Source organism: Crocodylus siamensis, chromosome 8 (genome assembly GCF_052110815.1).
Source record: "Crocodylus siamensis isolate JL-2025a chromosome 8, ASM5211081v1, whole genome shotgun sequence".
In the NCBI taxonomy this organism is placed as follows: domain Eukaryota; kingdom Metazoa; phylum Chordata; order Crocodylia; family Crocodylidae; genus Crocodylus; species Crocodylus siamensis.
In genome coordinates this window covers 56,092,237-56,107,781 of record NC_143402.1, presented here as the reverse complement: position 1 = coordinate 56,107,781, position 15,545 = coordinate 56,092,237, and the positions used below count along the sequence as shown (strand labels likewise).

Here is a 15,545-nt window from a genome sequence, read left to right as displayed (position 1 = left end):
CAAGTAACTTGAGTAGCAGCAGCTGGGGCCTGGAGCCTACTTGTTCTGTGAGTTGCATGAAGATTTGACTTTGCCTTTGCCCATAGCTAACAGCTACTGCTCATACTGTACTTCTCACATATAACGGTAGCATTACAGTGACACTGTAGCCTTGGTGGTCCAGGAATCATGTGAGAGGCAAAGATTTCTTAGGGTGAGGTCTTTTATTGGACCAAATGCATAAGTGGGATGGAGTTAGACAAGCTTTTGAGTACAAGATGATGTGCACTGTGGCTTCCAGCAACGATTTTGTATATGCCACAAAATATAGTAACAGCCCTGCTATTGCTGCTGGCTGATCAGTGAGGGGGATGGTGAGAACCTGGTTGACCTTTGATCCCTCCATGGGGTGCTGGCTTGCATAGGGTGTCAGGGTGTGAGCCCTGTGGGTGAAGGCGGGGTGGCAGACTAGGAGAGCAGGGTGAGAAGGGGGCTTCCCAGTCTGTTTTAACCCTGTCTGTGTCATCTCTTGGCCTTGCCAACAGGGGCATCTTTTACCAGGGCTATCGCTGTAGCCGCTGCCGGGCACCGGCTCACAAAGAGTGTCTCGGGCGAGTGCCGCCATGTGGGAAGGCACTTGCAGGTATGTGGCCATCTCTGAATGGGACCCGGGGACATGTGACTCCCAGCCTCTGGCCTGTTGTGGCCTGGGAGCAAGCGGCACTGATAGGTTGGTTCTCCTGAGGGCTCTCAGGAGGGCTGGGAGCAAGAGATTCTGGGAAGCCTTTGAGGCAAAGTGCTGCAAAGCATTCTGGGATATGGCTAGGGGTGAGGGGTGAAGTTGTGTGACATGTTCTTGGATATAACAGGGGCAAAGTGGTGCAAAGGATTCTGGGATACTTTTGGGGGTGGGGAGCAGTGTCAGATGTGGGGCGGCAGTCGTAGTGCAAAGCATTCTGGGATGCCATTAAGAGATTGATGTGAAGAGTTCTGGGATACAGCAAGGGCAAAGTGGCACAAAGCATTCTGGGATGCTGCTGGGGGTGGGGAGTCTTATGAAGGATTCTGGGATAGATGTCCTGTGGTGCAAAGCATTCTGGGTTACCACTGGACTGGGGAGTGTTATGAAGGGTTTTGGGATCCAGCGGGGCTCAGGGGCACAAAGCATTATGGGATCCTGTGGGGGCAGGGGCAGGAAGTAATGTGAAGGAGACTCGGGTGGCCTCTGGGGCAGAGTGCCGCAAAGCATTCTGGGATGGCTGTTAGGGTGGATCCCAGATGCAAGGGGTTGAATGTAAGCCCAGGGGAAGGAAGGGCCAAGCAGAAAGCCTCTGGGTTAACCCTTTCACTGCCTCTGTGTCCCTGGAAGCGGTTTATCAGTCCCAGCCCACCTGGTCTTTACCAGGGACCTGCAAAGGGGAAATCAATAAAACCTACTTGTCTTTTGCATTATCTTTCAAGTAATTCTCCTTTTTTTCCCTCTGCTCCAGATTCAGGGTCTGTGTTAAAAAAGGTAAAGAAAAAAAGCCTTTAGATTTTCAATGGGGATGGGGTTTCTCATTTGGGAGGTGGATTTATTAGTTTCATTATGGTAGGCGGACTCAGCAGAGAGGCCTTCATTATGCTAGATTCAGGGGGTACAATGAAGCCAAGTCAACCCCAAAGAATCTATGTGAATGCAGGGCAGGTGGGGAAACACACACCGAGCAAGGTGGGGAACAGAACTTGGGCCTGTGTGGTCCAGCGCTCTACCTGTTAGCCAACACTGCTGCCATGAGAGGGAGACAATGCTGGCTGGAATGGGGGCATGGTGAGCTGGCCCCCAAGTAAGACCCTGAATTCTTCCCTCCTGAAACCTGACCCCTTCTCTCCAGTTTTGCCCCCCAAAATCACCTCCCCCACCTTATTTATAGAAGGATGTGTGACCTTTGAACTGCAGCCTGGTACCACCTGCTGATCCTTGTTTTTTCCCTTCTGCAGAACAAATCCAATCGACACACCCAGGAGAAAAGGAAGAATGACCTCGGTAAGCTGCATTCTGTGCACCCACCTTCATACTTTGTGGCAAGTGGAGATCACCAGCTCAGGGGTCCTTGAATTGAGCAGAAGGGGGAACCCTACTGGTGACCCCGGGGAGTACAGGCTGTGGGGGCAAGGGGGTGTCTAGGAGAACCGCACATACTTTCATTCCCACAAAGGATCTCCAGGATAGTAGATCATTAGTTCTGTTGTGGTATTGGGACTTGGGACTGTTCAGCCTGGAGAAGAGAAGACTCAGAGGGGACATGGTGGCAGCCTATAAATATATCAGGTGTGTATATCAGGGCCTGGGGAAGCATCTATTCACCAAGGCCCTGCAGGGGAGGACAAGAAATAATGGGCACAAGCTGATGGAGGATCGCTTCAGGCTAGACATAAGGAAAAACTTCTTTACAAGTTGAGAACTGAGGGTTTGGAACAGGCTCCCCCCAGGGGTGGTACAGTCATCCACCCTGGCAATCTTCAGAAAGTGTCTTAATGCCCACCTTGCTGGGGTAATCTGACCCCAGCAGTCTTTCCTGCCCAAGTGCAGGGGCTGGACCCCATGACCTGTAAGGTCCCTTCCAGCTCCTAACAACTATGAAACTGTGAGGGACTGTTGCCCCTCATCTCTGGAGCCCTGGTGCATCCTGGGATATATTAAGCATGGGGCTGGACCAGATGACCTCATGAGGTCCCTCCAGCCCTACCTTCCTATGATCCTATACAGTGTCCAACCCTTACCAAACAGGTCCACAAGGATACCAGGTTACTGGTCCTATCAATCACATAAGGAAGACTGATGTTAGGGTAGATGGGCCCCTGAACCTTGTTGGGTGGTTCTCAATGACTCATGAGAGATCTGGGTTGAAGCAGGTTCAAGGGGCATGGTGAGCCCAAAGGAAGATCTGCCATAGCCCAAGAATGGAGATGGGTCACTCCATAGTCATCTCCGTGGAAGGTTGGGTCCAGGCCTTCTGTGTGGCATGTGGTGGCTGTGGGGAGACAACTGGGGGTGGTATGGTGGGGTCTTCCATCTCCTCTGTTCCCTAGGTTTGCCTAAGATGGAGGTCTGCCAGGACTATTATGGGCTGCCGCCACCACCTGTAGCTTTCGGCCTGCCCTTGCGTCTCAGCCAGGGCGACATCGTAGAGCTGACAAAAGCCGAGGCAGAACAGATCTGGTGGGAGGTAGGTCCACCCGACGGGGTAGCCACAGGTAGTGGAGAAGACCTAACCACATGGCGGCTTGCCTGGGGATTTAGGGGAGGAGGGATTTGAACCCTGATCCACAGCTTTGGCTTCTACCAGCGCTCCCTTGATCCTTGTACCTGACTACCAGAATCAGGGAGCCCGGGGGTGAAACCAAGCAGTGCAGGCTAGCACCCCAGAGAGAACCTTAGTGACCTTGTCTGCATGGCAGGTCTACAAAGGTATTTAGACACCTATTCATTGAAACCAATAGAATTTAGGCACTAAGACAGTTAAATACCTCTGTGGCTCAGGCCCCAGCCTGGGTTTGCAGTGTTTGCTTTAGAGAGCCACGTCATGGGGGGTCATTGCCCATTGCCATCAGCCAGTTGTCCCCAGACCTGGTTCCCCAAGGGGGCTAGGAGCTCCTAAGCCATGCAAAAGTCAATGGGAGCTGTTTCCAAAACCACCATAGTCAATGAAAAGATGCCCATTGGTTTCACTGAGGTTGTCTGTCATCAGGTGTCCAGCTTGAAGGGAGCTGGGAAATGTTCCTTTTTCCTGTGAAAAGGAACCAAAAAAAGTCCTTTGGGAAGCACTGCAAGCGCTCATGGGTGGTGTTGTTCAAGTGCTTCTTGTCCTCCAGGCTCCTTGCCCAGACTGCCTGTCTCACAATGCGTTATGGTTTCCTGTCAAGATGAAGGGGAGGTGGTTGCCTCTGCTCCAGGCCTGGGACTTTCTGGGAAACGTGGTCCAGTGAGGGAAGCCAGATTTGTAGAAGAGAATAGGGGCAGGAGGGAATCAGACTATGGCTTCCATGGTGGAGTTTTGGGCTGAATATCGGGCCCAGCAAAGGCCCCTTGGCCCATCACCATGGCTCTGATGTGCACTGGCTTTTGCCACTGTCAGGTTTGATCCAGGCATAGACAGCAGGCCTCAGTAAGTTGTGCTAGGTCAGGGGGTGACTGGAGTGGAAGCTCAGGTCCAAGCTAGACGTTAGCCTAGTCCCTGATAATAAGCTGTAGGGACAGATGAGATCCTGGTCAGGGCAAGCAGTTGATCCAGGTTGGGAGGTCTGAGACAGAAGCAGGAGTAACTAGGAATAGGCAGGAGGGTCTAAGCCAGTGGGGTCAGGGCACAGAGTCTGTTTTTTACCATATTCCCTTGCATACAACAAGTAGGCCAGAATCACAGCATGGAGGTTTTGCCCAGACAGCCGCTGTTGTCCTCTGTGAGCTTATATGGCCCAGCCTGGATGGACGACTCTTCCTAAGGGACGACTCTGCCTGATACCTTCTGGCTGGGGTCTGGGGATGGATCTGCCCCAGCTGGGTCTCGGCTCATACTGCTGTCGCTTTCAGGGAAGAAACACATCCACGAATGAGGTCGGTTGGTTCCCCTGTAGGAAGGTGAAGCCGTATGTGTATGTAAGTAACACTTCCTTCTGGGTTTGGTGTGCATCAGAGCGTAACCTCTGGGGGGTTTTGTCTGTGCATTTGGCTGCCCGGTATGGGGCAGGGGGATCGGAAAGATGTCAGTCCTAGCTCCATCCCATTTAGCAGAAGGATTTTATGGTCAAAGCACTGGACTGGGATTCAGGAGACCTGCCCTGCCACTGATAACTCATGCAGCCTTGGGCACATCCCTCCATCTTGTTCCTTCATTAGTTGGTCTTCAAACCAGAAGTGGTTCTTCCTACATTTCCCCTTCCTGTTGTAAGGTCTTTGCCTCTCAGCAGATCTCAGGGCAGGACCTGGCATCATGCTGCCCTGACCAGCTCTGCATTGTTCCTGGTCTATGGGGCCCTTGATCCTGGCTGAGATTCATTCACGTCACATAACAGACTCCTGCTGTCAATGGGGGTCTGGGCAATTCCTGTAGGAGATCCCTCCCAATCTCAGGCAGGGTCTGTGCAGTGCCTGGCACAAGTGTGGGGGAAGGAGGGGTCTGTACATTGTCTGGTGCTATGTGGGGGCTCCCTCGATCTCCTGCACAAAAGGCAGACATTTTTTTTGGCGGCATCAATAGACGTATTAGGTGCAAGACACAGGAGGTGACAGTGCCTCTCTACTCTACACTAGTTAAACCTCATCTAAAGCATTGTGTGCATTTTGGACTCTACATTTTAAAAAGGGCATGGCAAAGTTAGAGAGGGTCCAGAGGCAGGTGACAAAGATGATCAAGGGCTTGGAAAGCAAGTCATATAAGGAGAGGCTGAAGGAGCTAGACATGTTCAGCTTGTGGAAAAGTCACTTAAGAGGGGACTTGATAGTAGTTTTCAAATACTTGAAGGGCTGCCATAAAGAAGGAAAGCTTTTTTGTCTTGCTGCAGAGAGTAGGACATGGACCAGCATCTTGAACTTGCAGCCAAATAGGTTTAGATTGGAGAACAGGAAAAACTTCTTCACTGTTAGAGCAGTTAGGCAGTGAAATAGATTCCTGGGGAGTTGTAGACTCTCCATCACTGGAGAGGTTCAAGGAGAGGCTGGACAGCCACTAGTCGGGCATGAGCTAGGTATAGCAATGCCTATGTGTTACTGTGAGGATTACCCAGGCTGCTGGGCTTTGCTGCTTGCCCCCTCACCCCTTTCTGCTACATTTGTCAGGGTGTTTTTAAGCCTTCCTCAGAGGCATTGCTTCTGCTCAGGCTGGGGATGGCAACTGGAATGCTTCTGCTGGGACTTAAAGATGGGGACTTCTCGCTAGAGGGTTTTGCCCCTTTGCTCAGGTTCAGACCAATGCCAGATTTGGAGTTAGGAAGGAATTTAATCGCATGGTCAGATTGGTACGGACTGGGGTGGGGTGTGGTTCTCAGTGTAGTGGGGCTACAGCCTCCACCTGGGATCTCTTGTGTGCATGTTACCAACCTTTTACAGCAGCAGGACCTGGGCTGCCACTATCCCCATGCTCTCTCTGTGGAAGGTCTGGGTGTGATGTCTTGTGTTGTGTCAGGGTTGACAATAGTTTTAGGAAAAGGTTAGACTACGGATTTACCCTGGATGGTTTGGATAGGGGTGATCTTGCCTCAGACAAGGGCTTGGCCTAGATGTGACCTCTGGAAGTACCTTCTTGCCCAACTTCTCTGTGATTCTATGATTCCTCTGGGGTCTGCACAGTTCCCAGTGAAGCAGGGCCTTGTGTTTAAACCCATGAACATCAGAATGTTGTTGTCAAGGCTCTTTTAAACTCTGGTCTCCTGAGCAAGATTACACTCTTTTTTCACCTGTTGTGATTACAGCTAAGGAACTAAGACCTTTCTTTTCCCCTCCAGACGCCTCCCCCAGATCTCTCCATTTACTCTTGGTAAGTAAAAATGACACAATTCCAGCATTTCTGAGCTTGCTTCATGATGTGGTTAATTGCTCGTTAGTCTGGGGTGTTGTGAAAGCACATATGCTAGAGGGTCAATCTTGCCTGGCCCTGTGGGGTAGGGCGAGTTCTGAGGGCTGGATCAGGCCCACGGACCATCTCCCACCACGCCAGATCCAGTACATGCAAGACCCAGAACCCAATGAGAAGAGTCGGGCATCCCAAATGCTTTCTTGTGGCCACGGGAACAAGCTGCAGTACAAGGATTTTACCTCCAGTGCTGCAGCTTTCACTTGGGTGCTGCAGGAAGGTTCCTCATCAAGGCTATTAGGCTGGATGACCTAGCTCCAGCCCATGGGCTGTATGTTTGACACCCCTCCTACATACATCAATTCATAGGTTTCCACACAGCTCACCTTCCAGCTTGGTCTTCTTCATTGACCATGCTGCCTCAGCCTGCCTGGAATCCATGTCCGTGGCAGCATGGCCAAACAGCAGACTGCAAGATAACCACATTCCTTGCCCACAGGTATGCTGGCCCCATGGAGCGAGCAGAGGCAGAACAAGTCCTCAGCAGCCGCTCTGATGGAACCTTCCTGGTGCGGCAACGGGTCAAGGATGCAGCTGAGTTTGCCATCAGCATCAAGTAATTCTACCTTTGTGGTCCATCCCACAGCAGGACCAGTTCATGGGACAAACTGGGGCTCCTCCTGAGGCATAAGGGGCACTAGACAAAAAGTTACCATGTTATCTCCTGTACTATGCACCACCCCCAAAATAAGGTTTTTGGAAAGGAGGGTGTAGGAAGCAAGATTTTTGCCAGAATCGTGGCCAACTGTGGGGCATTTAGTAAGTCCTCTCAGGAACACAGAGTTGCCAGGAGGCGTAGCATCCCAGAAGACAATCTGGATGAGGCAGCTGGAACCTCCTGGCATGGCAGGACAGACCCAGCCATGGGTGGATCTAGGATTTTGAAAAGGGGGGTGCTGATGGTGTGATGCACCTTCCCATAGAACACTTGGCATTTTTCTCCGGTTAAAGAGAAACTAGAAGCTTTAGTGACATGCAAGGGGCTAGCCCAATACTTATTTTAGGATCAAAAGAAGAGCAAATGTAACTATTGGAATATGCACTCATTTACTATAAATTTTATTTTTATCTATCTGTATAGCAAAGGAGGCAAAAACAGTCAAAAGATAATGCGTCATTAATCCTCTAGTCGTTATAGTTAAATATGCATCTCTTATTCAGATTCTTAAAACAAAATCTAGTGTTCTTAAGCATCTTGACATTGCCTCCAATACTTTGCTGTCAGTCATGTCTACACCTGAGTTAATGGTCACCTGAGTTAAGGTTTTTAGCTAGAGCTTCAAAACGGTCTATGGGGCTAGGAAATACAAGAAAGACCTTCCCAGGACTGGCTAACAGACATGACATTTCAGAAGAAAAGTTAGTTTCAACAGAGGAACATAAAGACCATTGAAAAGGAGAGAGAGTTGTTAACACCTATGGCATGGAGAGATTAGCAGGAATCAGATAGGTGATAATGAGCCCTGAAGTCAATTGACTACCTCAGTGCTACATGAATAGAAATGCCACTGCCTCTCCCAGGGAGTTTGGGTGGAGCAGGAATCAAAGACGGGACATGGGGGGAGGAGGAACTGCCCACTGCACCCCCCACAATCTGCCCCTTGCAAAAGTAGTAGCAAGACTGTGACATCTTGCCTTCTTCATAGGAGTTCTCTCAGACTGGTCAGGGCTTCTTCGGCCAAAGCTACTGCCTTACTAGCAGTGGTGAGAGGATTAACACTAGACTCCAGCCCTGCTGTTTGCAGAGAAGTAGCAGCCATTTTAGCACAGCATCACACTGCTTCTATTCCAGGGAAGAAAAATCACCTTCCCTGTGTATAAGACAGCTCAATTCTGGAGGGCTGCTTTGGGAGCTGGGGTGGGGGGTGGGAGGGAGAAGGTGTGCATGTTATGCCAGGAAATATGGTAGTGTCCAACATAAAAGGCCAAGATCTTTTGAATGCCAGGCATGTGGCACTGGTGAGGGGTACAGTAAGAAGAGAATGCCAAGCCGTAGGTGTCTGAAGGTTCCCCATTCCAGATCAGTTCCCCATTCCAGGATCAGTCCTGTCCTAGTATAGAGAGCCCGGGATCAATTCACCAGCTGTTGTATACTGGGCTTGTTGTGCTGGAGCCTACTGGGTCAAATTTCCAGTTGGGGTAAACTGGGAGCTCCCTTGGACTCAGCTCTCCAGTTGAGGGTGGAATCAAGAAATCCAGCTCCCAGGATGCGGCCAACCAGCTCTGGCTCCTTGGGATCCATGGGGCTGAATCCCCAGCAGGTGTAAAATCAGCATGGTTGGCCTCATCTTGGCTGTCTGGTTGAGCACCACTGAGCACTGGTATCTGTGCCCCCAGGTTCAATGTGGAAGTGAAGCACATCAAGATCCTAACATCAGAGGGGCTGTATCGCATCACAGAGAAGAAGGCCTTCAAAGGGCTCATTGTAAGACCTCCAGTTTGGAGATAGCAGTGGGGTCCCTTGGTTGGAGCAGGGGAGGTTGGGAGCCAGGATGCCTTGGCTCTCTCCTTGGCTTGGGAAGATGGGTGGGGAAATAGCAGTTGAAGCAGGGACGATCGGGAGACAGGACCCCTGGGTTCTGTCCCCAGGTCAGGGAGGGGAGTGATGTTTAGTGGTTGAAGGGGGGGAGGGGGTGGGGCAGGGCTGGGAGTGAGGGCATCTGTGTTCTGTCCCCAGCTTGGGAAGAGAAGTAGGGGGAAATATTTGGAGGTAGCCAAAGCTGGGAGTGGGGGTGCTTAGATTCCATCTCCGGGTGATTAGAGAAGGGCAGGTTTGGAGCCCAGATGCCTGGGTTTTGTTGGGCTCAGGGAAGGGGGAGTGAGTGAAGTCTTTTGGTAAAAGCAGAGAGCTTGAGAGTCCAGATGCCTGGGTTCTATCCCTGCCTCTGGGGAGAGAATAAGGTATAGGGTATAGAGAAGGGGAGTCTGGGAGCCAAACGCCTGGGTTCAATTGTTCCTTCTGAGAAGGAAATGGGGTGTCATGGTTAGAGAAGGAGAGGCTGGGAGCAGAGCCCAGATGCTTGGCTTCTCTCCCTAGCTCAGGAAGGACAATGTGCTTTCCACTCTGTGGGGTGACCAGCCTCTCCTCAGGGACCCAGCTGACTCCCCCCCCCCAATCTCTGCCCCTGCAGGAGCTGGTGGAGTTCTACCAGCAGAACTCCCTCAAGGACTGCTTCAAGACCCTTGACACCACCCTGCAGTTTCCCTTCAAGGATCCTGAGCGACGGAGCACCCCACGGCCTCCTGGTATGGCCCCCATATGTACTCAGCCCCCAGCCCCCATGTCTCGGGGGAACCATGCCTGTGTCCAAGCCCTGGGTCTGGGCAGAAGGCCCTCTCCCCTCCTGATGCAACTTCCATCCCCTGCAAAGTCATTTTGGGGTCAAACGTCTCTGCTTGTGTGGGGGGAAAATAACCTTTTTTGGCAACAAAAAACCTGAAGCTTTTGTCCCCAAACAGGAGGGAAATGCAATGTTGTCATTTTTTCAGGGCAATACACCCATGTCCAGGCTTCTCTTGGATCAAGGGGGTGATGGGGCAAGGGGTTTTCTCAGTGTCCTCTGGCCATAAGGAGAAAGTACCATATCTTCTTGCATATACTGCAGCCCAGAATATAATAAGCATCTTTATTTGAAAGGCAGAAGGACTTGGGGGTGGGGGACTTGGGGGTGGGGGCGGGGAGGAAGATCTTACAGTTAGTCACTGGAGCCTCTGCCACGCATTACATATATTTCACAATGAACTGGTTTGATTGTGCAGTAAATTTAGACTGGCCACACCTGCAGTATCATTGTCACACCATAAAAGTGTCCATCCAGCTATAAAAAGAGTTACCCAGCTGCTAAATAAGTGCTTGAAAATGTGTAACAACTTTATACATCATTTCTATCTAGCTTTAATTTGTATGTGTGATGGGGCCCTGAGTATCAGCAGCTAGAGCAAAGCCTGTTCCTAGTTCTGCTCCCTATGAATTATGGGCTCATTTTATTTTCAATTGGCCCAGACAGAAATGGCTTTTACAGTATTTCTTGAATATACCAAGCATTACAATTTCCAGCAGCTGGTTTTGGTGTGAGGAAGTACATGTTGTATGTTGGAAAATATGGTAGGGGGATTGGCAAGGGCCCTTAGAAACTGCGTGGAGCTGTGAGCTCCCAGCTGATCTACCCCAGCCCCATAGAATCATAGAGAAGTGGGGCTGGAAGGGATCTCCAGAGGCCACATCTAGTCCAACCCCCAGCCTGAGGCAGGATCAGCCCTGTCCAAACTATCTCAGACAAATCCATCATCTATTCTAACCTCCTAGCAAAACTACTGTTAGCTCAGAAAAGACCAGACATCATACCCCGAACCCACCACAGGTAAAGCAGGAGGACCATGTCCTGTGCCTTTAAAAGTTTGTTAATATATGTTGGAGAGATCCCAGGCAGAGGACATGCTCCTGCTACAGTAGAGAGCAACCCTCACTTCCCCCCAAACCATATCAATCTGACCAGGGGGCAAAATTCCTTCCTGTCCTCAAATATGGTGTCAGTCTCATTCTGAGCAGAGGGGCAAGACCCTCTAGCTAGGACCCTCTGGGGTTGAGTCCTAGCAGGAGCATTGGCACAGCATAGTCACCATCCCCAGCCCGGGCTGCAGCCAACACCCAATGCCTCTAGGGAAGGTGTAACAGGCTGCCATCCCCAGCGACATTTGAAAATGCTTGGAGGCACTCCAGAGTCCCTTTTTCATATTGTAATTGGTTCTGGGAACAGACTCCGCTTTACTTGCCTGTCACGACTTGTTACTTTGGGTTTTAAAAGGGAGGCTGCCCCAGGGCTTCTCAGATCTGTTCTTGGTTCTCGAACACCAAGAGGTGATGAACTCCTGTCTTAAGGGCTATTTGCATGACTTCGACCTTCCCTTATTGTGTCCCATGCCTCACAGGTGTTGTCTGCATCTTCTTCTCATTTTGTTGGGGTCTCAACTAACGCAGCTTCTGCCCGTTTTATGTAGCTAAGCCTTCCAGCTCAGACCCACTATTCTGGGCCAAGCTTTGAGGCACTAGCTTCAATCAATCTGCTCTAGGCCTCTGGCCCTGTATAGCTGCACTCCTGTGGTGCTAGCTCTGTGGTCCCGTGTAGTTGCGCCCCTGTGGGCGCTAATGAGTTCTCCACCTCCCTTACAGCTGCATCCACAAACCACTGGATTAAACTACAACGTAAACAGTAAGCCCCTGAGCTATAACAAACAAAGGTAATGGAGGCAGTTAGCCTGCTTACCCATGGACTGTACTTCGTTGAGTCCCCACTGCCGGTTGCTCTCACTTGTAGAGCTGCTACAGCTTCGCTTGGAGCCTTCAGGAGTCCACTCTCTGTCCCAGCCTGGGCTTCTCTGGCTAGCTCAGACCAGGGCTTATATAGCTCTGGCCTGGGCCCTCTCCCAGTTACCTGACAGCCCCAGTCAGATGACCAGCCTGCAGGGCTTAGCCTTTAACCCCTGCTCTGCTGGCAGGTTGCGCTCTGAAGACTCTGGTCAACAGGGCCGTTCTGCTTCCTAGTAACAGGGATAGGGTTCCTTGTTACAGAATAAAAAACCCCTTGACATGTAGCAGCAAGGGCAGGAGGTTAATAGAATTCCCTCCCAGCCCCTGGAGCAACCAGGGAAGCCCAGAGGTTTGAGAAAACCCCTTATTAAAACACAGGTATTACTATGCCTAGTTCACCCCTCACCAGTGGCTCTCCAACCTCTTCTTGGACCCATCCAGTGATGGAGACTCCAGCTTCCCTGGGCATCTATTCCACTGCCTCCCTGCTCTGAGAGGGAAGAAGTTTGTCCGGATAGCCAATTGAAACCTACTTGGCTGCAACTTCAAGCCACTGGTCCACCAGGACTGGGGCATTAATCCCACTGACAACATCCCAAGTCATATGGCCCCATGGCAGGTCTGTAGATTCCAGCCTGGTGGCCTCTAGAAAGGGATGCTGTCATGATGTGGGAGCAGATGGAGTCCATGTTGCAAGGGAAGGGTCTGGGAGCTAATTGTCTTGCAAGCTGCCTTGAGGGGTGGAGCTTGGTAGCCGTGGCAGCTGTCTCTGTGGTGACGGTGTTTCCCCACTGCAGGAGGAGGGCTGCGGTATTTTGGGTCGGCCAAAGCCCGATACGACTTCTGCGCGCGGGACCGGACGGAGCTGACGCTGCAGGAAGGCGATGTCATCCGCATTCTGTCCAAGAAGGGAAACCCGGGCTGGTGGAAGGGCGAGATCTATGGGCGGGTAAGTGCAGGGCTGGGGGGCAGAGGGATGCACACACCTCTCCTACATGCAGATGCCATCTTCATACATGCTCATACCACACATGCCATTTACACATGCATACCATGTACATGCATACTACATCTGCACACACCTGCTATCTGCACACACATGCAAGCACATGTCATCTATATGCACATGCCCTCTACATACATACGCACACACTCTTACATGTGCATGCCATTTACATGCACACACAATCTCCTACAGGTACATACCACCTACATGCATATGCCACCTACACACATGCCATCTACATGCACACACCATATCCTATACATGCATGTACATGCACACACTTACCGTATCCTACAGACAAGCACACACATGCCATTTTCTACACATACACTTGTATGCATGCATATGTGCCATCTTCTACATATGCACATGTGAAACATCTCCCATACATGCCCACATGTGCACATATACATGCAGATTGTTTCTTCACACACACACACAGACTCATGCCCAGATAAGTTCTTTTTGCATGCACATACCACTCTTTATGTACATATACACATACACACACATAGATTTTCTGCACTGCATACAGCAGGGGGCAGAGTTCTGCACATGCACACACACTCACACACACATTCTGCATGTTCCTATGCAACTCTTTATATACATATGGACACACACACAGCTCCAACATATTCTGTCTAGCACGGGCCCCAATAATCATATAACTTCCAGGAGAATTCCCCTTCGCTATTAGCATTATGGGGTAGGCTCATGACACAGAGGCTGGCTGTGCTCATTCCCCCAGAAGGGGCCAGCCAGTTGGATGAGGAGTGCCCATTCCCCAGATGCTTCCCAATGATTGTGGTATCTCATTATGCTTCTGTCTTCTCCCCACCCTCCCAGGTCGGCTGGTTCCCTGCAAATTATGTGGAAGAAGATTACTCTGAATACTGCTGAGATCGGACCACCTGCGGGTCAGGCCCCACTTTGACGTTCCCCTGAGATCATGACCCCAAGCAGCCTCTTCCTGGAGCTGTAGCTGTGGCTGTAACCACTTTGGTCTCCTGATGGGTCCCTGTAGCAAGAAGCCCTATTGTGTGCTGCGGCCAGCAGAAGGCATGGCCATGGATCAACCCTCCCCTCCCCCCCCCGCCTGTTGATTAATTTATGAACCTTTGAGATCCTCCTTCTCTTGCCTCTGACATGTTTTAAGGAAGTTACCTGTCAAATAAATCAAATTGAAGGCCAGCAAATGTGGTTTCCATTGCCCCTTCCTGCAGAGATGCCTCTTATCTCCAGCTGTGCCATGAATTCTTGATCAGGGACCTGAATGCCCATCTACTGTATTTTCAAGCCTACAACAGACACCCCAGAATATAATATGCAACTAGTTTTTGAAAGCAGAAATGAAGGAAAAAAAAGGATTTTTCTAGAGTTACAGTGACATAGAGCATGGACAAAACCTCACCTTCAGCTCACTTAACTTCCCTTTCTTGCTTAATGAAAGCTGAAATCCTATCTGCTGTGGAGACTGCTCTCCATGGGTAGATGTATGATTTTGGAAAGTGTCTCCAAGTATGTGAAGTTGGAGGAGAGAGATCAAGAGCAGGTTGCAGGTATTACTTTTGCCCTAAAAAGGGATTAACTTGACTACAAAAACATCAAGGCCATTAGAAAGGAGGCTTCACTGGAGAGTGGAGAATAATGAGCCCTTAAATTAATTGACTTCCTCAGTTGCTTGAATAGTAATGCCAGAGCTGCTGCTGGGTGGAGCAAGACTCAAAGTTTCCACTCTGGGAAGAAAATCTATTTAGCTTGACTAGTGTAATATGGAACATCAAGACCACTGAAAAAGGAAAGAGGGTTGTTAAGAGCCGCTGACTCCCCTTCCCGCCCAACCAGCCAGGAGCCACGATCTCTTATTCAGGAGGATACAGAGGGTTTAGCAGGGGAAACAGAACTAAAACAGAGGAGGTTTGCAGGGAATGGCCTTATCTCAGTTGCATTCAAAAGGGAACATTGTAGGTCAGTGCGGGAGTTGTGGGAAGGATGAGTTTGAGGGTGACACCTGACCCTGCCCAGCTCTTAGCGTAAGTTAGAGCAGCCCCCAGCAAAGAACAAGGTTTGTCATCTGTAGAGGCATGATGCACAGAGGAGGAGGGTCTCACAAGCAAGCTCTATGTGCTTGAGCTGTGGGAATACAGTACACCTTGTGGTACCTCTCCTGTAGCTCAGACACAGAAGAGGACCCATAATATGCACTCACCAGCACAATAAATGTCACACGCAATGCTCGGAGCAGAGTCCAGGGTTCTGAAACCAAATGTCTTTGATATAGCTGCTTTCAGCACAGCCTTCTGGGTAATATTTCACCTTCATTAATCACCAGTGAATTTCATAGTGGGGGAGGGGGTGTGATTCCTCATCACAGATAGTAATCCTTTCAAATTGTTATGGTATGTAGAAAACTGATAAGCAGGGCTCCTGGTTTTCTCTGATAAAAAAAAAATCCCCAATTTTTGGATCTTAAAAAGTAACCCAAAATCCACATTTTTACATAATCAAAATGAAATACCATTGTATAAATCTAGCTGCCTATTAGTGGCGTTTCATTTTAATCATGGAAAACTGGATTTTGGGTTACCTTTTTTAATCTGAAAATTGAAGATTTTTTAATCAGAGAAGATCAGGATTCCTG

The 15,545-nt window shown here is 50.1% G+C and overlaps 1 protein-coding gene across 1 annotated transcript in view; it reads left to right on the top strand.

Moving 5' to 3' along the window:
* Positions 1 to 14,348, top strand: part of VAV1 (vav guanine nucleotide exchange factor 1) — a 58,097-nt gene extending 43,749 nt beyond the window's left edge. Inside the window, exons 17-27 of the mRNA XM_090060510.1 lie at positions 525 to 622; positions 1,470 to 1,492; positions 1,960 to 2,005; positions 3,052 to 3,188; positions 4,550 to 4,615; positions 6,460 to 6,491; positions 7,027 to 7,143; positions 8,925 to 9,012; positions 9,719 to 9,833; positions 12,693 to 12,844; positions 13,751 to 14,348. Coding sequence (XP_089916636.1) covers positions 525 to 622; positions 1,470 to 1,492; positions 1,960 to 2,005; positions 3,052 to 3,188; positions 4,550 to 4,615; positions 6,460 to 6,491; positions 7,027 to 7,143; positions 8,925 to 9,012; positions 9,719 to 9,833; positions 12,693 to 12,844; positions 13,751 to 13,804 — 928 coding nt within the window. The 3' untranslated portion in view covers positions 13,805 to 14,348. The remainder of the gene's footprint in view (positions 1 to 524; positions 623 to 1,469; positions 1,493 to 1,959; positions 2,006 to 3,051; positions 3,189 to 4,549; positions 4,616 to 6,459; positions 6,492 to 7,026; positions 7,144 to 8,924; positions 9,013 to 9,718; positions 9,834 to 12,692; positions 12,845 to 13,750) is intronic.
* The last annotated feature ends 1,197 nt before the right edge of the window (positions 14,349 to 15,545 follow it).